This window comes from Aulostomus chinensis, chromosome 8, assembly GCF_037954235.1.
Source record: "Aulostomus chinensis isolate RoL2024-O1b breed Wild chromosome 8, RoL_Achi_v1.0, whole genome shotgun sequence".
In the NCBI taxonomy this organism is placed as follows: domain Eukaryota; kingdom Metazoa; phylum Chordata; class Actinopteri; order Syngnathiformes; family Aulostomidae; genus Aulostomus; species Aulostomus chinensis.
In genome coordinates, this window is record NC_141327.1 from 30,322,384 (window position 1) to 30,344,706 (window position 22,323).

The 22,323-nt window shown below is 46.9% G+C and overlaps 2 protein-coding genes across 6 annotated transcripts in view; both read right to left on the reverse strand.

Annotated features, from left to right (window-relative positions):
• Positions 1-6,322, reverse strand: part of usp34 (ubiquitin specific peptidase 34) — a 64,007-nt gene extending 57,685 nt beyond the window's left edge. Inside the window, exons 1-2 of one of the 2 annotated variants that reach the window (XM_086212388.1) lie at positions 5,941-6,322; positions 1,852-1,942 (exon numbers count right to left, since the gene is read on the reverse strand). In XM_086212388.1, coding sequence (XP_086068514.1) covers positions 1,852-1,942; positions 5,941-5,983 — 134 coding nt within the window. In that variant the 5' untranslated portion in view covers positions 5,984-6,322. The remainder of the gene's footprint in view (positions 1-1,851; positions 1,943-5,940) is intronic. The other variant, XM_086212389.1, reaches the window with a different exon arrangement.
• Positions 6,323-8,058: 1,736 nt separating this feature from the next.
• Positions 8,059-21,910, reverse strand: xpo1a (exportin 1 (CRM1 homolog, yeast) a). Of its 4 annotated transcripts, XM_086212390.1 has the most exons (26): positions 21,322-21,910; positions 20,624-20,708; positions 20,365-20,497; positions 20,052-20,153; positions 19,821-19,893; positions 19,669-19,730; positions 19,544-19,588; positions 19,277-19,458; positions 18,553-18,601; positions 18,342-18,461; positions 17,700-17,828; positions 17,115-17,273; positions 16,230-16,412; positions 15,837-15,975; positions 15,457-15,638; positions 14,966-15,122; positions 14,215-14,378; positions 14,005-14,139; positions 13,729-13,912; positions 13,511-13,617; positions 11,813-12,007; positions 11,510-11,678; positions 10,408-10,542; positions 10,060-10,219; positions 9,683-9,779; positions 8,059-8,826 (listed from the first exon to the last, which is right to left on the reverse strand). In XM_086212390.1, the coding sequence occupies exons 2-26, from the start codon at positions 20,659-20,661 to the stop codon at positions 8,680-8,682; spliced, it is 3,246 nt and encodes a 1,081-aa protein (XP_086068516.1). In that variant the 5' UTR covers positions 20,662-20,708; positions 21,322-21,910; the 3' UTR covers positions 8,059-8,679. The 4 variants fall into 4 exon arrangements, with proteins under 4 accessions (XP_086068516.1, XP_086068518.1, XP_086068519.1 ...); XM_086212392.1 differs by lacking the exon at positions 20,624-20,708 and having other exon boundaries at positions 21,532-21,910; XM_086212393.1 differs by lacking the exon at positions 20,624-20,708 and having other exon boundaries at positions 20,365-20,480.
• Positions 21,911-22,323: the final 413 nt, after the last annotated feature.

Genomic DNA, 22,323 nt, shown 5'->3' on the forward strand with positions numbered 1-22,323 from the left:
CCATCAAGCTGGCTTGCTCTCCCTGCCTCCCCTTCCATGAACCAGTCTACCATCCAGTCCCCCATCAAGCTGGCTTGCTCTCCCTGCCTCCCCTCCCATGAACCAGTCTACCATCCAGTCCCCCATCAAGCTGGCTTGCTCTCCCTGCCTCCCCTCCCATGAACCAGTCTACCATCCAGTCCCCCATCAAGCTGGCTTGCTCTCCCTGCCTCCCCTCCCATGAACCAGTCTACCATCCAGTCCCCCATCAAGCTGGCTTGCTCTCCCTGCCTCCCCTCCCATGAACCAGTCTACCATCCAGTCCCCCATCAAGCTGGCTTGCTCTCCCTGCCTCCCCTCCCATGAACCAGTCTGCCATCCAGTCCCCCATCAAGCTGGCTTGCTCTCCCTGCCTCCCCTCCCATGAACCAGTCTGCCATCCAGTCCCCCATCAAGCTGGCTTGCTCTCCCTGCCTCCCCTCCCATGAACCAGTCTACCATCCAGTCCCCCATCAAGCTGGCTTGCTCTCCCTGCCTCCCCTCCCATGAACCAGTCTACCATCCAGTCCCCCATCAAGCTGGCTTGCTCTCCCTGCCTCCCCTCCCATGAACCAGTCTGCCATCCAGTCCCCCATCAAGCTGGCTTGCTCTCCCTGCCTCCCCTCCCATGAACCAGTCTACCATCCAGTCCCCCATCAAGCTGGCTTGCTCTCCCTGCCTCCCCTCCCATGAACCAGTCTACCATCCAGTCCCCCATCAAGCTGGCTTGCTCTCCCTGCCTCCCCTTCCATGAACCAGTCTACCATCCAGTCCCCCATCAAGCTGGCTTGCTCTCCCTGCCTCCCCTTCCAGAAGCTTCCTTCTTCTACTGTTATTAACATTTCCATGTTTCCTCCATTCTGTGTTATAAACTGTTTTCTTCTCTGTACCAACATCTCCTGCACGTCTGTCCCTCCTGGTGAGGGATCCTCCTCCCCTCCTCACCCTGAGGTTTCTCCCATTTTTTCCTGTTCAAGGTTTTCTATGGAGTTTCTCCTCAGTCGATGTGAGGCTCTGAGGGCAGAGGATGTTGTTATGATGCCATGAAGCCTGGAGACAAACTGGTGGGGAAAACAGGCCACAAAGAAACCTGCCTTGCCTTGCCTGACCCGCGTCAAAACAAAATGAAGATGGACGCTGCCCATGAAGGAGGAGATTAGTGACAACGTTTGAGGTATGGGTGCTCCAGCGAGTCTTCATCATCATTAAAACCTATTTTCTCTGAATATCATTAAATACTGTACCATGTACTGATACTGGTATTATGGTACTGTTCGATATCTTATATTCCTAGTAGATGAACTGCCTTTCTGATTTATTTAGCGCAACAAATACACCGCAGCACGCAGTCACCCCACTGGATGGAAGCGATCAGGGTTGTCCAAACGGCAGCAGAGTGAAGCATCTTAAGATTGAGTACAATCTTTGGTCACGATAGTGAAAGCAGCACTGAGCACAGTGACAAAGATTCTGTTGGACTATTTTTTTCTTGAATCAAACCCAAGACCAGGGAGTGACAGCTGCCTGTTAGCATCTCTTAGCAGGTTTTTGGGCCTGTGGAAATGAAACTCTAGACTCAGACACTGAGACTACAGAGACAGGAGTTTCCCGCCGGAGTGTAACATCAGCGTTGGGGCGTGTGGTCAAGAGGAAGTGTTACTGACAGGCATTGTTCCCATCGCCTGGGCACAGCTGAGCTGTCCCATCATTGCCATACAGGCGTTAATTTCTAAATGTCTTGGTTTCAGTGTTCCATTTCAGGCTATCTTTGTGGTATCCGACAGGCTCGTACGGTGACTTCCCTGATCCCTCCTGAGAGGAGCGAGCACTGACCTCTGTGTCCAGGAGCTGATGTAGCCCAGCACTCGCAGGGCATGTTCTTTCTTCAGCTGGAAGCCTCCTTCACTGTTGTCTGCATCCGATACTGAGGAGAGATTACACAAAATACCTGTCAATCAACAGCAGCGTCCATCAGTCGTTAGTTACTTTATTCTTAGTTTCCTGCTCGCAGCAGCATCCAAAGACTTCAGTTCGATCAAACCAAGTCTGCACAGAGGCTTGGCACGCCTCATCGGACAGGAATATTCAACTCTCTTCACGGGGATTATATACTTTTATTGAATCGCTTTTTTTTTTTTAATGGGCTTCGATTGGTGGTCCTGGTGAACAGGCTCCTAATACGTCCATCACACTTACATAAAAAAGGGTTGGCATCACTAACTTGCAGTAAAAGCATAAACTGAAAATGTTGGGTTTTACAGATGGAGCAACACAAGTCCAGAGGACTAGAATGAAAACCAAGGACTCCTGCAGCCTTGGCTTTGACCACATTTCCTCCACTAAGAAGCTCCTGCTCGCCCTCAGCTTTCTCTCTGTTTGACTTTTACAGCAGTGTAGATTTCCCTATGAATGAAAGTGCCTTTGCATTGAAGCCCTCACCAAATGAGTCTGACTGTGTTTATTGAGCTCTCCATCACCATGTAAATGTCACTGCAGTGGAGAGTTTGTATCTGCAGTGACAGATGCATTCTGAGCCCATTCCGGGCAGAGCAACAGAGACTGGCACCAGCTACTTCCTCTTAGCCCCCTGCTAACTGGAGTTCTTTTAATGGTGCTGCTCTTTAGACGTTACCTTGGTCTTTGGATGCTGCTGCTTGCGTGTCACTGATGCAACATCTTATTGAGGCTCAGCAGTTGTCTGTAATAACAGTCACTGCCAGCAGAGGGAGACAAACATGCTACTCAACAGCTTTAAGCTTCGTCTCGGTTGGATAAAAACTCATGAGATGAAGACTACAAATCTTTGGGATTATTTTCACCGTTTCCTCATCTCTCATTGATTGTTTAGCTAGAAATGTCAGAAAATCCTGAAGGATTCCTCCTGCATTCCAGAGAGCCAGATAAGAGATCTAAAAATAGGGTTGAACCCCCATCAGTCCAGAACCCAAAGACCTTCAATTCCATGAAAGAGGAAAATTCTCATATTTAGGGGAACAACTGGAAACCACTTTTATGCTCTATTGTGATCTGAAACAGATTAATTCTCATTTAATAGAGGGAGTGATGAACTGATCGTTTTCGAGGGTCATGGGTCACTGACTGGCTTGGAGCAAAAGCTTCCCCAATGGATCAGGCCCTTACTGGGAAACCTGGCATGAAAACAGCTTCTAGTTGTAAAAGGGGATTTTGCCACAAACACACACACACACACACGCTCGCTGCAGCAGCAAATCTGAAGTCAAAGGTCACTCACAGACACTGCACATGGACCTGTCTGTCTAACAGAGCTGTCACAGCTGACAACCCCATGCTGAAAGGCCCTAACACACACACACACACACACACACAGGTTTCCATCAAAAAGAGTTGCAAATTTAACAGAACTGTCAAAGAATAAAGCAAAATAAGTGCAAATAGAAGCACAGCCACTGTTGTTCGATGAGTCCCTGTCGAGCAACAATCAGACTCCAGTTCATCGAGAGAAGCGATCAAAATCAGATGTCGAACCAACAGAGCCACCGATGTGGATCGGATCTGTGGAAATGTGACCCTTCAGCTAAACGTAGCTCCACCTTCTGGACTTCTTCATTCGCTCTGCTACATTTCGCTTGCACACTCACTCAGGTCCTTCACATCAGCATCAAACCTGTGAGACAGTTTGACTGGAACCATGGCAGCAAAATGATTATCAGACTTGGAGATAAAACGAGACTGCGGACGCCATCTTGGGCTTTAGGAAACAGAATAATAAAAAACTAAACAAAACCAAGGCTTAGTTGCAACTTGCGTCCTCTTAAGTGTTAATGGCGGGGTTTTGAAGGCTGGACCCCATGTCCTCATCATCATGAGAGGCAACGACTGTTTCATCATCAACGATGCTTCAAGCATAAATGTCCAGTGACTGGAGCTCATTGCTGCTGCTGCTGATATCTAACACCAGCATGAGGACTGGATTTTGTTTCTTATAACCTGCTAATACGCTTTTATGTTATTGTGAACGTTACCATGGAAACCAGAGGACTTAACTGTAACTACTGATCTGCCAGTAGATATGTCTGTGCGTGTGAGTCAATCATTTCCTCTCAAATATGAACTGACCAGTTTTAATTCATGTTCAATTCTGGTCATGAAGTCACATTTTTTGTCCGGGAGAGTAGAAGAAGCTAAGCTAAGTGTTCCGAGCCCAAATATACGCAGATGTTGAAATGAGCAACATGAATGTTCGTGAAAAGAAATGAAGTTGTGGATAATTCCATCCTCGTAGGCGGGACTTCTTTATTGCTTGGAGTTTCCAGCTACAAACACCCACGAGTGTGACCTCATGGTTTTGCAATGCACAAAAAACATTAGCATTGATAAAATGAAGTACATCTGATGATACTTTAAGGGATCTGACAGTTTGTAAATGCCATTATTCCTGTTACAGCCTGTCAGTACATCCATGTCACATGCACACATTTTCTTTACGGCAGTATTTTAGTGCGTCAGGGTCCAAACAGAGCGAATCCCTGAAACTCCAGTAAACCGTGTTGACAACAGTCTTTCCAGAAGGATGGAGGCAGTGACAGCAGCACGTCTGTGACACTGCTGTGTAATGACATCCAGCAGCAGACGTGTCAGCCAATCCCTGGGATTCAGGATCAGCCACAACTCTCACGAATGGACTTCAACCATCTTCACACTTAAGGGTTTCACATTCTTACTGGACATCAAGAGTCGCCCACAAGAAGTTCACCTGTGGCTCCTCTCATACCGGCTTCAAATAATTCTTTATCAGTCGCACCTGTTGACTTGTATAAAGCAGGGCTACAGGTGCAGGATCGTTGTGGATTCCTACAGAGGCCGCAGGTGGAGCTCAATGTACCACACACACACACGATCATGACACACAATAAGCTGCACACACTAGGGACGACGACAATTTCCCATGAAGCACTGCATAATAACTCATGAAACCCCGTTATACTGGGGGAAAACGTCAATATCTCCCAGACAACAGTGAGCTTCGGCGCGGCCTGGTTAGCACGCCTGCACTCGCAGCTCCGTCGAGCTTTTCGGCTTCTGTTTATCGAGTGCTGCCTGTGAGTTGGGTTTAAGGGCAAACTGGCATCGAACTCCAAACCAAGACAAATGTGAACAAAGTGCCTGAGTGCTCAATGTACCGGTCGCTTACACAGCCCAACAGAAACGTTGACGAGCTTGAACGACGTGCTATTTGCCGGAATATGCGCCTCGTTGCAGCCATTAATTTCCCCAGCTAGCTTAGCAGCCGCTAGCTCGGACTAATATTCAACAGACTCCCCCAAAACACAGCTCGGGCAATCAGTGCGTCGCTTGGAGGCCAGATTATTGCCCGTCGGAGCGTTACTGGTGGTTAACGCAGCACTGAGGGAGGTGGACGTGAGCAGACACACAACAATGGACGGACGCGGAGTGGACAGCGAGTGGAGCGACCTGACAAACACATCAAACAAAGTCAGGCTGGAGGCTAGCTGCACTAGCTCGCCTCCAGCTGAGGGCAGGGGCAGTTAGCAGCAGGGGCATCACTCGCACAGTCTCTCGCGCTATCCAGCTGTAATGTCGCGCAGTAAAAAGGATGGGGGTGATCGGGGTTTGTGTTGAGATGGCAGCTAGCTAGCTAAGCTAGAGGGAGTTCTGTGTAGCTTTTTTTTGGTAGACAGGCCTGAAATAATTCGGGAAGAAAAAACAAACATGACTTAAAAAACAAGACTTTATTAACACCGGCTTGCAAAATATGTAGAAAAAGCATGGACTGTCGTTCGTCTGTTTAGACCGCGGAAAAAGCTCAACAAGAAAGTTCATTTTCGCTAACTTAGCCAGCTGAGCTAACATGCTCCCATTAACGTCAAGCCGCATGTTCCGCTTCATCTGCTGAGTAAACAGAAGATTTTGTTGACTTACTTTCATTTAAAACCTCCACCAGCTCGGCGCAATTTTCACACATTGTTCATGAAGAGGACAACTGAGTGCACCTTCTCAAACCATCGCACCGGAGACAGTTGTTGGCTAGCAGCTGGTTGTTTGTGGGTTAAAAGGAGGCCCGGTGGAGGCAGAGATGGATGAAGGTTATTCCACCGGCTGAGACCGCGCGAGGCAGGAAAGTGTCGAAGGCGTTCCGCATCCGAGCCACGTTGATGAACAGCAAAGACTGAGATGTGGTGGAAGCTAGAAACCGAGTCAGGCTCCAATCTGAGCGACACTTCAGAGAGTAGACACAGCAGCCATGTTTAAAAAGGAGGGGCGGGGGGCGACACAGCGTGTCCGTGGTTCGGCACTTTCCGTCCCGTCTCCTCCAACCGTTCGTTTTTCTTCGGTAATATCGCGATATCTGCCTCTATGAAGTCACGTAAGGACCCTCTCTCCGTGACAGACGCAAAAATGTTCAACGATCAATATGCGTGAAGTACTGTTAGTACTAACAGTAGTGGCAGTAGGTACTTTAACTACTGTTAGTACTAACAGTAGTGGCAGTAGGTACTTTAACTACTGTTAGTACCGCCACTACTGTTAGTACTAACAGTAGTGGCAGTAGGTACTTTAACTACTGTTCGTACTAACAGTAGTGGCAGTAGGTACTTTAACTACTGTTCGTACCGCCAAGTAGGTACTTTAACTACTGTTAGTACTAACAGTAGTGGCAGTAGGTACTTTAACTACTGTTCGTACCGCCACTACTGTTAGTACTACTGTTAGTACTAACAGTAGTGGCAGTAGGTACTTTAACTACTGTTCGTACCGCCACTACTGTTAGTACTAACAGTAGTTAATTAGACAGTGAAATGCAGGAAATTAACGTGAAGTCACGAATGCACATTTCACCATTTAATATTTATAGTTATGTGGCAAAATATTCTAACAAATGTACTAAAAATATTTCAAAAATGTGGCACTATAAGTACTGCTCTTTACTTTGGCACTATAAAAATATTGACACAAGACATTAATATATTTTAAAGACAATTAGCGCATCGTTGTCATGGTGATCACATTTCAGGGTGAAACAAAACTTTTTCCCAACAGCCGATAACAAGGGAGTCCATGTTTGGTGCCAGTGGGGGCGGGTCAGGCCGGTCTGGGTGAGGCCTCTGCTGCAGTCTAGTTCCGCTGCATTGAGGTCGGCTCTGAAACTCTGGATCTGATGGTCGCAGAAGTCGCAGAGACCGTCAACTCTGCTCTCACTGCTGGAGATGACGTCACAGAGCCGGGAGCTCCTGGGCAGGCTGAGTCTTCCTCAGGAAGAGTTACTGGGCGAGGAGGTGGAGCTGCACTTGCAGACCTCAGAGATTGAAGATGCAGCAAATGATGTGAAATCACCAAATCTGAGCAGGGGGGCGATCATGGGCTTCATCAGCAGTGCCACATCTGAGCGGAGGGATGACGAGCCTGAGCCACAGGTGCACACCTCACCCACCTGAGCTCATCAGATGGACGTGCACCAGCGTGTTTGGAGGGAGTCGGGGAATCCTAAAGCTCGTTGCACCAGCGTGTGGATCCTGTCAGTGATGGAGAGTGGTGGTGTGTGTGTGTGTGTGTGTGTGTGGGGTGGTGGTGGTGGTGCAGTAGTCCTCAAAAATACCCGCTTTTAAACGAGTAAAAGGAATGTCTGACATGAGTTTTGATCTCTGAAGCGTATTCCTGCAGACCTCGTCCACCGATGTCATCTGCTCCTTCTGAACATCTGATGAAGGCCATCACTCACCTTGGAATTGACCCGTTGTGTTTTGTTCACGTTCTTTCCCATAAAGATATTCTTCAGTTTGTCAATTTCAGGAATACCCTGTCATCCAAACACATTTAGCACGTTAAATAAAGCACAGTGGGAAAAAAAACGGACTGGTATTCAGTTCCAGGTCATGTGACCTGCCTATGACAGAAGTCATCTTCTCCAGACTACCAAAATTCAGTGAGATTTACGATGATTCCTCTGGTGTTTGTCATCGCAATGCGGCTCCTGCTTCTGCCTGCAAGCCGCTACGTTACGTCTGACCTTCTGAGGAAAGAAACAAGTCTCACAGTCGCTTTTGTAAAAATAGCCAACTTTATATTCTCAGAGTACTAAGACAGCTTTACAAACAGGATGATATGCACACAGCCTTCCTTCTCCAACAACCGTACAACTGAAGCTCCGCCCACCCAGAGAGTCAGTAAGAGAGCAAACAAACAGTCAACACACGGAAAAACCAAAACAAGGCAACAAAAGGAAGCCAGGAAGTAAATCAACCCTTGAGCGTCGCCTTCATCCTGCGCTGCTTCTGAAGCCACAAGTCTAGGGCAAGTGTTCCAACATTTTATATTACATATTAACAAATGGGGGGATAAAAAAACAACAAACTTTAATCTCAATTTCATGCAGGAAAAGTAATAAATGGCCAATTATAAAGCCTTCATTAGCCAATTAACAAAAACAAAACAAAAAAAGTTTGTTACGGACAAAAGAAATCTATAAAATAAGTTTCAGCAGGAAATAACCTGCACCAGGATTGAGACAGTCGGGGGCAAACTTCATTTACATATTGACATTGATTTGGTCGACATACAACCGAGTGTTGGGGTCCGTCCTCTGGCCCCTCATTCTTTTCAAAACACACTCCCACTAAGACACCTGAGAGCCCAACAGCGGTGTCCTCTCAGGCTGCCACTTTAGTCACACATCTCCTCAGGCAGCTCGTGGGGGTTGAGGATGCCAGGCACAGACATCTGGAGCTTGTGCTTCTCCTCCTGGGCCTGGCGCAGAGACGCCTCCCTCTCCTCCAGGAACAGATCCGTCGTGTCCTCGCCGGCAAACTCCTGCAGTGAAGCAAATGTAGAGTCTAAGCCTGGGTTCACCAGTGGACCCAATTTTACAACAATTCACGACAAACCGTGCAGTTAGAAACTTGAACATTTCATCCAGAGAATGCAAGTACATACAATATAGATTTAACTCCAACTAAACTGAACCACAGACTCGACCACAGAGCACCTCTGCTCAAATATTCCCCGAGTTCACACAAAATCATCTGAAATCTGACAGGAGCGCCTCCACTGGCACAGAAAAAATGTGGCTGAGGTAGAAAAGTTGATAAGAAAATGTGACAAGGCTTCACAAAAGCAGATGTGGCAAATAAATAAGGGCGTAACGTAATCGTGAGACGAGCAGCGCATCCACCTGCGCGCCCAGGTTCAGGTGCTTTATAAGAAGTCAGGTTGCCATTGAACCTACAAACAGGGACATTCATTCTCCGCCTGTCCTCTACGGACCAGCAGGTGGTGGTGGTGTCATGGTCAGAAGCATCAACAGGAGTACACTCACCCAGCAGAGATCAGGCAAACTCCACACAGGAGGCAGGAGGCTAAGTCACGTGTTGGGTGTGAAGGGATCGGGACAGGACCGTCCTCATGTAAACCTGCTTGAGGGTCCAAGCTCCAAGCTAGCAGAAGTTATTACGACTCGACATCCTCATCCAACTACCACTCGTCCTATCACTTACACATTACATAGCTTCTGGAGACAGGCAGACCAGGAGCAAGGACCAGAACCTCCACATCAGCCTCTGAACTCCAGAGTCAGTTTTCTGAGCACAGAAACTACACGCTTGTACGTTTGTGGTAAACCACCCAGAATTCCTTTCACCGTCGTGACATCATCTCTGGTTCCACTCACCTTGATCTGCACCAGGAAGTCTCTCAGGTGTTCCTTGAATGCCGGGATGTCCTGATTCAGACTGAACAGACCCGTAACAAACACCTTCACCTGGGCACTGGAGATGACACGTTCAGACACATGGAGGTGGGGGGTGGGTGGGGGGTTCAGCAACACATATGATGTAAGTAAGTTTCATTAACAGAACTAGTAACTAATTTGGGCTGCTAATTCAAGTGTGGTATTTTTTTCTGAGAGCAGGAAGTGTCATTGGTTCCCACAGGGCTAGAGTGAGTGGGAGACTCCACAAGCTGATCAGACATCACCGATGTCTAGTACACATTAGTACGGGTACAAGTACCGGTAGAAGATGTAATTTAGACGTAACCAACACGTACTCTTGCAGGTGTGGGAAGGCTGTCTTCAGCAGGTTGGCGATGTACTCCTGGACATGTGCCTGGTTGTTGGCGGGGCTGGCGGCACTCAGGGCCACACTGACCTTCCCCTCCTCCACCAGGTTGAACATGTAGGCCAGGATGGTGGCGTGCATGGTCAGACCTGCGGACAGGTCACCAGGATAGGAGCGGTTTTAGTGACATTAGCTGACCATTAAAGAATCTCTTCCATATTGACAGAGCAACTGAGGAAACGAGTGGCATCGGTTTTAAAAAGTCTTCAAACGGAACAGAATCTTTGGACTTTGACAGTTAGGTTCCCGTCTCTCCTCAACAGGTGTGTCCGTCTACCTGCAGTGTGAGACGTGTCTGTGACCACAGAGAAGATGTGCTGCAGGATGTCACAGAAGTATGTCTGGTAGAAGCTCTGAGCGGCGGCTTCTTCAGCTGACACGTTCTGCAGGAGTGTGTAGAGGATCTGGAGACCTGCGGGAGACCAGGCGACCCTTGTTAGACGGGAACACATCAGAAAAACGATCTCCAGAACACATACAGCCTTCATCAGCTCATCACATAGCATCTTATCCAGGTATCTGAGAGGACATGCTTCATTCTGCTGCACCCAAGGCCACATTTTGCCCCCCTTTCCACTTTTAAGCAAATAGTGAATACAAACAGTGCAGGTTTTGGCAAGACTGAGTATTTGTGGTGCTAATTACACAACAACTGCTTAGCATAAATGCATAAACTTTGATAAATGTGAAAGCACATTGATACTGGGTTTCTTTTGTGGTGCACCTTCATCATCATCCAGACTGAAGCTCTTCTTTCTTTGTTCTCTGTTCTCATGACACTCTCAGAACACGTTTGTGTGCAGGTGATTGTTATTTTCATGGTATTCTGGGATTCTACCAGAGGGACTCGTGTGTGGTTCCTCCTGATTCATGTCTGTACTTATGAGGCTCAGATAATTCTAAATTATGGAGCCAATTCCTTCAGTTCCTCTGCTTCTCTGGGTTCTTTGCCTGGATTCAGATCTTTGAACCTGAAACCTCCACCAACACTTCTGTGACATCTTGATAAAAGACTGCAGTTTCTTGCTTGAGAAATCATCAGTTGCACGAGTGCTTCTAAACATCGACACCTGCACTTCCTGGGTGTTCGCTGCAGGTTTGCATCCCGACTCTATACAGTAAGGTTCTACTTCAACTTTATTCCGATGCCCTCATGGCAAAGTAACCCTTTGGCGCAGTTTCTCACAGAACAAGAAACAACTTGCAGACAGTCTAGTGTCCTTGCAGGTTCCACCTGAACACATTTAGAACACAGCCAATGTCAGACAGAACCTAATGGGGTGTACTGAGTGGACACCTCTGCTTCCTATCAGGCTACTAGGTTATCTGGGTTTGCCTGAAGTCTAAATCTGGCAGAATGGGTTTTCATCAGTCCAGACCTGTGTCTGCAACGTTCCTCATCGTGTGCTTGAAGGCCCAGATGATGGAGTCCAGGATCAGTTTGAACTGGGCTGGGGCGATGGACAAGAACGCTGGGAAGCACTGAGAAGTGGCTGCTTGAAGGAGGTAGAAGAAATGGGTTCTGTGTTCTGGGAATTCCTCAAAGTCCTGATGGCACAGAAGGAAAAACCAAGTTTGTGGACAATAGTTAGAAAACCAACAAGCATGAAGCTCCAGGACCAACACAAGCAGCTCGTCTGATGAGGGATTGCTTTTCTTGTGATTTCATGACTCCAACAGACCTTGTTAATCATGTTCAAAGTGCACTCGAAGACAGCGTCGAAGATCTTGGGGATTTCCCCTGTAATGTGGACTCCCAGCTTGTTGACGATGGTTGCCATGGTGCTGAGGACCTCGGGCTCCCTGGCCGCTGGGACGTTCCTCTGGTAATCAATGAGCACCGCCTCCAGCAGGGGGGGGACAAAGTTTTCTGCCACCTGAAGACAACATGGGCACATTTACAACAAAGGACTTTAGAAGAACTGGATTCAAGCCTCCATTGGAAAAAAATGGAAATTAACTTTTGAATGCAATTATCAAAACATGTATCAAGTGAAGCACAATTTGATTCATTTTTTTTAAGAGGTGCTGCATTCTTGCTGGCAACCATCCCACCAAAGCACATGAGTGATTTGCCATATTTCTTATGTGTTTTAATGTTTGGACCAGCCTTTGTTTTGGGCTCACCGGTGCAATCGAGCCTTAATGACATGATTATGGATGCAAGTCATAAATATACCTTTGAACCACGACTCACTTGAGGTCTCTGTGGAAAAGAGAATGAAACCAAAACTCCAAGTGTGACTGCGTTTCGAGGGCCCTCCACTACACAGTGACCTCAGGGACGTGAGAGGCGAGTGACCAGTGACGCCTCAGTCTTCTATGGAGCGTCTGAGGAAGACTCAATTAGGGCTGAACGATTAATCGTTTTGAAACTGAAATTGCGTTTTGAAAAAAAACGCAATTTGTGAATCGCAACGGCTGCGATTTTTATTTTTTCAATCCTTATATTCAATCGAAGCGAGTCTGATCCAGTGTTTACGACACTGCAGCAATTGCCGTCCTACTTGAGCGACAGTCGTGCTCACCAATCACAAGTGCTGCGCTCTCTATTCTGACCAATCCCAGGTGTCTGTTCAATAACAAGGGAACGCTTTACGTGAACCCGGCGTTGCGACAGTAGCAAGCACAGCGTCTGCAGCAGAGCTTGAGACAGAAGGAACTCCGCCTGATTTAATCAGAAAGAAATCAAGCACTTCAATCTTATGGGATTATTTTGGTTACGAAATCACCGACGTCCAACAAAAGAACGTTTTATGCAGGACCTGTCGTCGTAAAGTCGCGACATCCCGAGGTGACACCACAAACCTCCGTCAGCACTTGGACAGCCACCACCGACACCTATACGATGCTATATGGGAAAACTAAAAGAATAAAATAAAATATATATCGCGAATGAATCGCAATTGCAATATTGCTCAAAATTATCGCGATTAGATTTTTTCTCAAAATCGTTCAGCCCTACTCTCAATCTAGCAGCAGTGAAATATTTCAACCAACACCGTTGGACGTGGCCTGAAGACCAGAGACAGTGGGTTCACTCCCATACGGAACAACTGAATATCTCTTTAACATCTATAGGGAATTGAGCGCCTGCTAAAATGAACACAATCTCAAGTTCACCAAGTCTGTCAAACAAGGCTGTGGGAGTCAAGAACCCTGTGACTGTGGCCTGCAACCCAAGTTAAACCTTAAGATTTACTAAACTACTTTGGCTCATCACATACATCATGACCACTGTTTGCTAGGGGAACTGGGAACAACTCCAAAATGTGAGTGCAGTTTTCTCTCAGTTACAGCAGCGGTTCAGTCTCATGAACACTCTTGTGCTTGACCATCTGTTAGAGTGCGTGAGCAAAATGAGCCGAGGCCAGACTCACCATCTGAGGGTCGTTGGAGCGACTGACCCAGCCTGAGATCAGCTTCAGAGTCTCTCTCTTCACCGTCCTCATACTTCTGATCAGAGGCTGCTTGGTCACCATCTCCCCTGGTTAAATGATCCAGAAATAATTACAACACTGGAAGGCTTTTGTATTCAAATAAATAATCAAATACATCTGATCCCCCTCCCCACACACACACACACACACACACTGACCATTGGTTTGGACAGCTGAAGAGATGTTTTCACTGAGACACTTGTAGACATTCAGCATATCAAGGTATATTCGCCCCAGCTGAACTACAAATGGATGCCCCACAGCTTTGCAGGCTCGGACATTTGTTTTTAGGATGCTTCCCAACTGACGCACCGTCTCTGCATCCTTCAGGATGTCCACATTCTGCAGCACAAAGTCCGCAATTCCATAAAGTTTCAGTTTTTAACAAAAGTAGGTTACAGCCTACAGAAGGAGAACATGGGGTCTCTGATCACCTTGGTGGCCTGCTGGATGATGCTGTCCCACACTTGATTAGGCAGCATCATGTACTTCTCTATCAGAAGCTCCTGAACTGCCTGGTCGGTCTGCGCCCCGATCATGTAGCCGACGGCCTCATAGAACGTGTGGACCTGTGGACAGACGCAGAGGACGGGAATTACATCTGAGGCTGAAAACAGGTTTGGAGGAACAAAGAGGGGACTGACCTGCAGTGGCTGCAGGTCACAGATGATGGTGTTGATGTTGTTGAGGATCTCATCAATGAAGGGCATCACCTCGCCCACCTGAACCTGGACAAAATGGCGACGACACTTCTGTGCAATCTTGATAAAAGTGTCACAGGCCATGTCCTGCACACCATCGTGAGTCTCTGTTGACAAGAGGCCACAAAACCTACTGATGAGCCAAAGTCATTCGCACAATGGTTTGGCTCCACACATCAGGGCTCCAGCTCAGAGACGTGAGCAGATAAAAATCAACACACACTTCTGTGGAACCCTTTCAGGCTAAAAATGATCAAACCATACATGCACACATACATAGATGCACACGTGTGTGCATGTTCAATAACACTTGCCACCAGAGCTAACAACTGGGGGACATCCTGCTTGTTCCAGGGTTCATGTGACCTGTGCTGTGATGCACCTTGTCTACCTGAACTATACGAACTCCTGATCAGCATCACTGTGATCAAACAAACAGGCATTTATACACAGGCTACGCATAACAATATGAAGGCCAAACGCATCATCGACGTCGTCCTCATTATTTTTGAACTGTCTCTTGCGTGTTGCTGACAATGTTGCCTCCTGTGTGCGTGTGAAGCATGTATTGTTTTGCGTGTGATAACAGTCGTGAAATGAATTGTCGCCCCAAGAAAATTTCCCCGAGGAACTATGGAGTTGGCCCTGGTCAGTGGGAAGGGCTTTGGAGAGGTACGTATGGAGCGCTTCTCACCATGCATGAACTCAAACAGCTTGTTGACAACAGTTTTGAGGAACTTCCAGTGGGCCCTCAGGAAGCGAGGGTACTGGCCCACGATGTACATGATGTTGGATGCAATGATGGCCTTGTTGTCCTTCCCTCTCTTCTGCTCACACAATCCCAGAAGATCCTGACCACAAAACACATCGTAATTAGCAACAGTACACAGGACAAGTGGAGGGTAGAATAGGCGACAAGTTTGAAGGAAAATTGAGCCCAAGTTGATATCAGTAAGAACGACTCTTAAAGAGGGACAGCATCAAATGTAGTCGTTCAACTGCCACATCTTAATTCTGAGTGCCTGGCACCTGCTGACTCTGAGTTCAGCCCTTTTTATTCTCTACACCACTGGAGGGAAACATCTGGCTCTTTAGCAGCTAAATGCTCACTAGCTGGTCAGACACTGTCACGTCAAGTGTTCTTCTTAGTTTTTCCCCTGAAAGCAGCTGCTTGATGACAATCACCTTAATAACAGTGACCAGGAACCTCTTCTCATCTTCTTCGTGCATTGCCCCGCTGATGGAGCCAATGGCCCAGCAGAGCATGTTCAGGTTCCTCCAAGACCACTCGGTACCGTTCACCTGGTTGTGGAGCTTTTCGGTCATGATGCGTTCAGTGTCTGCATAGTCCAGGTGGGTCAGATACACTACAGACACAGAAAGATGAAACAAACATACTGGCCGCTTTACATGCAGTAACTTTGGAGGTGTACTGGTGTTGGACTTCTGTTCCTGACAGACGTGAATGTCGTGACATGACTTTAATCTGTAAACAGCACAAAACCAAACACTACATGGAACATACAGAGTGAGAGAGTTACTGCCAGAGACGTGCAGGGACTTACCGAGCGTCTCCCTCATGTTCTTGTAGAGGTTGATGGCGTCTGTGTCTTTCATGAACTCCCGGACCACCTCGCCCTGGTCGTTCTCCACCACCAGCACCTCCTCTGGTTTGGCCATGCGGCTCACCATCAGCAAACGCACCTGCCAACACCAAGTAGAAGAGCATGACAGGTGTGAACAGGCAGTCAGAGCCTCGTGACCATATCCGCCTCATCTGAAACCCAGCCCATGATGTGAATGTTACGTGCAAGGGTTAAAAGCTTTCGTCACAACTTCAAATACAGTTAACATATGTTCTATTGAAAAAAACCAAAAAAAAACCCAACAGATGGTGGTGATGTTTTAAGGTTAAATTTTTCAGGTTTAGTCTTGTCAGCAAAGTAAGTGTTAAGCACCTGGGAGAGAACGGGCAGGTAGAGGTGTCTGCGTGGCGGGACATCTGACAGCAGCGGGGTACTGGAGGTGGAGAAGGGACTCTCCCTGTAGAGCTCTGCAGCAAGGTGGTTCCAGTACTCCAGACAGATCTTGAAGATCTCTGTCTCCTCCACCTCAGACACCAGCAGCATGTAGTGGAGGGCCTGCAGGTGGGTCAAAGGGCAGAGAGGTCACACTACCAACAGCTCCCACTGTGACCTGCTTGGTGGCCTGTGATTTAGTGCAGGTGTGATCTGTTTCTGGAATATCAACATCAGACAAACCAGAAGAAGCGCACATCTCTGAAGCCCAGTCAGCAGTGACAAACGGGAGGTGGGTGAGAACGAGGCTGCTGCTGTCAGCCATGGACAGTCCAACTAAAAGATGCATTAAGTTGCATTGTGGGAAATGAAAGCTCTTATTTTTCTGAAGCCGAACATACAAAAGACTAAAATAATGTTACCATTTTTCTTTAGATGTCTACTCACTGTGCTGGGTTACACACAGGTAGCATATTTCTGCTGGCTCTTATCATAGTGAAAGGCTAAGGAGGCTGTACCAGAAGCCACGTTGATGTCCACTTCCATTTAATTTTTCTTGACAGACTTTCCTGAATACACAAGGAGCTACTAGTCTTTTCACAATTCAAGTGCAACTGAAAACATTGTTCCCGTTTCTGTCCACACCTCAGCCTGCTGCAGCCCTGATTATCTGCCACAGGGAAGGTGGGCCGCCCCACTGGACTGGTCCCAAACGTGTAATCCTCGTGGCTAAAAGCTCCTGGTTTGGAGTGGTTAGTTTCTTTTCCCCATCTAGATTGCTTCGGTTCACTGTTCTATATGGCATTGGTTGTCTCGGGATCCTACCTCCATGAGCGTCTCTCGCAGGTTTGGCCTCTTCTCGATCAGCTGACCATGTTCTTTCAGGAAAGTGCAGAGAAACAAGCTGAGGTTCTGAATGAAGTTCTGCTCGTCATCCTTCCCGTTGGCGTAGGCCACTCGTATGTTAGTGTTCAAAGGCAGCATCTAACCCAAAGACAACATTGCTTTCACACTGTAGTTTTCCTGTAATTACAGCTTTAGTGTTTGTTTTGTTGCAGGACCTCATATTAAAGATGGGTTTTATTTCAACCATACTGCACATTTCAATCTTAACTTTCTGGAATTTGGAAAATGATTTTTGTAGAAATGCTCCAAATTTGTTTCATCTTCTTACAGCAGTGTGTATTTGTACCTTCACTCAGTGTCCTCTAATCACCAGCTTGCAGTTTAATTATGTCTATGTGGGATTTCAGGTAAGTGAGAAGTTCATCTATCAGTGTTTGTGTCCTGAACTCTCTCCACATGCCACTGTGTTTGAGTGAAATTAGACGAAGTGCAATTCAATTAGGCAGCATTCTGAGTGATTCTGTGTGTGTGTGTGTGTGTGTGTGTGTGTGTGCGCGCGCGTACTTGTTTGAGCTGGCACATGGTGAGGGTAAACAGGTTGACAAACTGCTCCTCGTACTGGTTGACGCTCACGCCAGCAATTTCTGTCAGGCACTTGAGCGTCACGTTGCGAAACATGGGCACGTTCAAGAACTGAAACACACCGAAGAGCCACTCATGAAACTGTCCTGCCTGCGTTTCCTCTCAACACACACGATTAAAATGGTCCCTCGCAGGAAAACTGGTTGCATTTCTGACTTGTGAGAAACAGACAAGATGTTACTTGATGAAAAAGCAAGAGTCACAGCACAATCTTCACATGCTCCTTACATATTCATGATTATACACCAGGCTTATATTTGATTTTGAACTTATCTAAAGTTCACATTCTATTTTTTACGTGAGCCGTGTAGCCCTGTTCACGCAGCAGTGGGTCATGACGTGTATATTTGTTGAATTGGCTTGAGAGTTTTTGTCCTTGGGGACTGCTGAACGTTACATCTCTGCTGTCGATGACAGAAAACCATTCAGCTGCTTCCAGCTCAGTTTATTAAGAGTGAATAAAAAGCTTACTGTAACCTGCCACATACTGTTTTAATGTCTCGAACAGCATTTGTGTCTAGAACTTCATAGTCATTGATATGAGATGAGTGTTGACTGGTTCACCTTGTAGACCAGAGTGCTGATCAGCTTGGTCTCAAAGATGTAACCCAGAGGAATCCAGTTCAGGAAGCGCAGGAGAGTTTCCAGCGTGGCATGAACCAATGGGGCATTCTGGGAGTTTTCCTACACAGACGCAGAAACAAATACTGTATGAAGAATAAATTGCAGTGTTTATTACACTGAAGACGGATGTCGATGACAGTTTGGTCCTTACCATTACAAACTGGCACAGCTGGAATATTTGGGAAAACTCATTGCACATGCTGAAGGACACAAGAGAGAAGATGGTGAGAGAAACGAGTGACAAGCAGACATGGCGAGACTCGTCTCCGGGGAGCAGAGGGATGCCGTCACTGCTAGAACACAGCTGCCAGCTGACACGTCATTAACGCAGCTTATTTCAGAACGACAGAGTACAAACACAGGACAACAAGACGTCGACAAGACTCTTTCGTTCCTTTTTGCTCTCAGGCATCGTCTTTGGTGTTTTGGTGAATTTTGTGTGTCTGACATTTTCAGAGAGGTGAAATAAGTCTTTGATTGGAGCCCACTCACATTCTAGGTCTTATATTGTGTATAACTTGCAGATGGTACCTGGGGTTTTTGTGGGTCGATGACCCAAAACCAGCTGAGCCCATGCACTTGATCAGACAATGCAGCAGATATGCATTTTCATGGAGCATAATTTTAATTTGATATTTACTTCAAAGGTTCACAAACACACTTCATTCAAGGATAATTTATTGGCAACAAACCACTTCATTAAGACATTCAGTCTTACAGGAGCAATAAGGAAGTGTGATGTGTCCTGTGATGATGAGCAACTGTTAAATAACTGATCAAAATTGATTATTATTTTTAGTACATGCGGTAATAGGGAATTCCCTCTTCCAATCAATGGGAAAATGTACTGCCAAGTCTTTGAATGGATTGCGTACCTGTCTTTCAGGTGCTTGGCCTTCACCTGGGTCATCTGGCCACTGGAGAAGTCAAAGACCTCCTCGCTGAGCAGTTTGAGGATGATCATGTTGTTCTGACAGAGACTCTCGCTGGTCCGGCTCGCACCCACAATGTCGCTGATGAAGGTGGGCCAATGTTTGGGCCACTCCTGCTTCAGGATCTAAACCAAACCAGACAGGAGGAGCTCATCAGCCTCATCACACGACGTCACAAAGTGTACCACGAGATGACTTTTGTCCATTTACCTGTACGAGGATCATGTTGAGTTTTGAGATGTACACTCCCTCTTTCTGTTAATGCAAAGGTTGATATTTCATGAGCTCATTTACATGACACGAAGTTCAAACTGCAGTTTCTTCAGGCCACAAACCTCCATGTTTGCAGGATCAGAGGAAGTCTTGATGATTAAGCCGACAACATACTTCTTGATTCCTGAAACAGAGCCGTGTTATTCTGTTAGGTAGCTGACATGATATTTCCCTGACAAGCAACAACACAGGAAACAATTCAAGCTGACTTTACCTTCACACTGATTTCTTGGAAGAATCTTCCAGCGCGTTTTGATAACAGTCTCAAGAATTTGCAGTGCATAATACTGAAGGGAAAACAGACAGAAAAATCAGAAATCTTTCAATTAAAAACACTGAGGCAGGTGATGGCCGACACATGGTTGACGGCACCCAAACTGACATTATTACATTGCTTCTGGGAGACTAGACAAGCGGTCAGGTCAGCTCTGTGTACATCAGGTACCTTCGTTTTCATATTCTGGGAAAACTCCAGGATGGTGTCGACCCTGGTCCAGGCGTCTGGGTGGTCCTTCAGGTTAGTGAGCACTTCTTGGGCTACTCGTTGCTGCAAGAACACAGAAAACTCATCGTTAAATGGTTCCTCCTTAACTGCATATGTTCAATCTCCACCACATCTTACTTAAACCAGATAGCTGTGTGTAGGTAACCACATACAAAGAACTACTAACTTGTTTCTAATGGCTAAACAACATCAAGTCCACACAAGTCTGAACCAGACACTCGGACTAGAAGCGAGTCCTCACCGCCGCCCTCACCTGGGACCCGATGTCGTGGTACATGGAGTTGACAACATTGTCCAGCAGGCTGATGTCCAGTTTCTGACTGAAGTCCAGCAGCTGCCTGGCTGGGTGGTCCGCCAACATCGTCATTTCTGCTGGCATAGAGAGTCTGAGGGAAGGAGGAAGGACTTCTTCTTTAACCGTGACAGCGCACAGCAATAGTTAAGACATTACTGAAATATGTAGAGGTCACTAAAATGGTAAATGGACTCAATTTTATAGAGCACTTTTCTACCTTAGCGGCACTCCAAGCTCTTTACAGTGTCGTCTCATTCACCCGTTCACTCACTGATGGTGGAGCTGCCATGCAAGGCACCAACCTGCTCATCAGGAGCAATTATGGGTTCAGTATCTTGCTCAAGGACACTTGGACATGGTCACCGGGGTCGGGGATCGAACCAGCGACCCTTTGGTTGCTAGACCGCCACTCTATCCTGAGCCATGCCGCCCACTAACGTCTCCCACAACAGCCTACAAAGCAGGCAACTTTAAAAAACAACTACTGTTGTGTTCATGTTAAATCAAAAACAGACCGTATTTTCGTTCGTTTCTCCATCATGTGTCACAGCAGTTTCTTGTTGAGGACCACTGATAGACGTATTAACACGTGTCTGTCTGTGTCAATATCCACCAGTCCTCGTGGTTTCAGTTTGACAGCGACTGACGCAACCGAGGGAACAGCGCCCCCACATGGACGACTTGGTGCAGGTAGCAGATGTCTACGCCACAGTCCGACCCGTGGACCCGTGTGGACGCATTTAAATATCTTCATGATAGGAAAACAAAACCTGGAGGTCGCGACATGTTCAATAAGTACACCCCCCCCTCAAAAAAACCCAAAACCAAAACCAAAACAAAACCCCACCCTTCAGACTGGTGGATGGTGAGGCTAGCCCACGCTGGGTAAGTGAACGTTAACCAAAAGTAACTCACCTGGTATGTCCTGTCCGCTCGCCGAAAACTAGAATGGTGCAACTCGAAGGTGAAGACCGAAATATTAATCCTGCGCTCACACACGCGTGTAGTTCATTGCACACGCTTAAAAACGCCCCAGTCCAAGTTAGCCAGAAGCTAATGCTAGCTTTCCTAGACAAAACTACTGCAGATTGAGGAAAGGAAGCTGTGTAAGATATTTATCGATACCTGCCGATGCATTAAAGGCCCTCCGCAGACCTCTGCCTCTCCTCTTCCACCACGTATATTTCTCAAGCTACCGGTGATTCCAGTCAACTCCCACCATGCTAACAGCAACTTAGCGTGCTAATGCTAAAGTCAGTGATTATTTAGGTCTGCGGGCTAATGTAAGCTAAGCTAACAACACGGAGTAGCACTTGGAGCCGTATTCCGAGTCAGAATCACCAGGTGAAATAGTCTCGTTTTATTTCTGCTTCTATTCGCACACAGTTGGAGAGCAGAGATGTTTTAGTGCGTGCAAGTGTGCTCTTCCCTCAGCTCATGCTTCCAACCACGGACCGGCTGAAACCGGTTGTGACCGGGATATTCATTCTCGGTGTTTCGGCCCGCCGCGCGCCGCGTAAAATTTGGACTATGTATCCGCCCGCGCGGCTTCTGATTGGTTGTGGCGTGATCGTCGTCACGCTTAGTCATAGGCTGGGTGGAGCTGTCAATCTCCCCCATCTTCCCTCTGTTTGACCTCCAGTGAACCTTAAATTCATAACGACATGAACGAGTTCTCTCTCGGACAGCGGGATGATCACTTTACACACTTTGTTCACAAATAGTTTTAAATGAAACATGAAAGTATTTAAATTTCTGAGTGTGTCGTCCTACTCTGAAATAATACAATTAATTGTAGATTGTGGAGAGAAAGCCCCCAAAAATTACTGAAAACTGAAAATTAACAACGAAAAAGCTGCAATTTATCAGCTAAATTCCCTGTCACGCAGCAATCGGTGATCCAGTTCCTCCTTTTTG

Bases quoted from the DNA above. Each gene is read 5' to 3' on its own strand.
- xpo1a (XM_086212390.1), bottom strand. From the start codon at position 20,661: ATGAGACGACACTGTAAAGAGCTTGGAGTGCCGCTAAG. The intron at 18,602-19,276 runs GTACGCAATCCA...TGTGTCCTTCAG, and splicing joins GCCAAGCACCTGAAAGACAG to CATGTGCAATGAGTTTTCCC. The intron at 16,413-17,114 runs GTAGGATCCCGA...ACCCACCTGCAG, and splicing joins TGCGAGAGACGCTCATGGAG to GCCCTCCACTACATGCTGCT.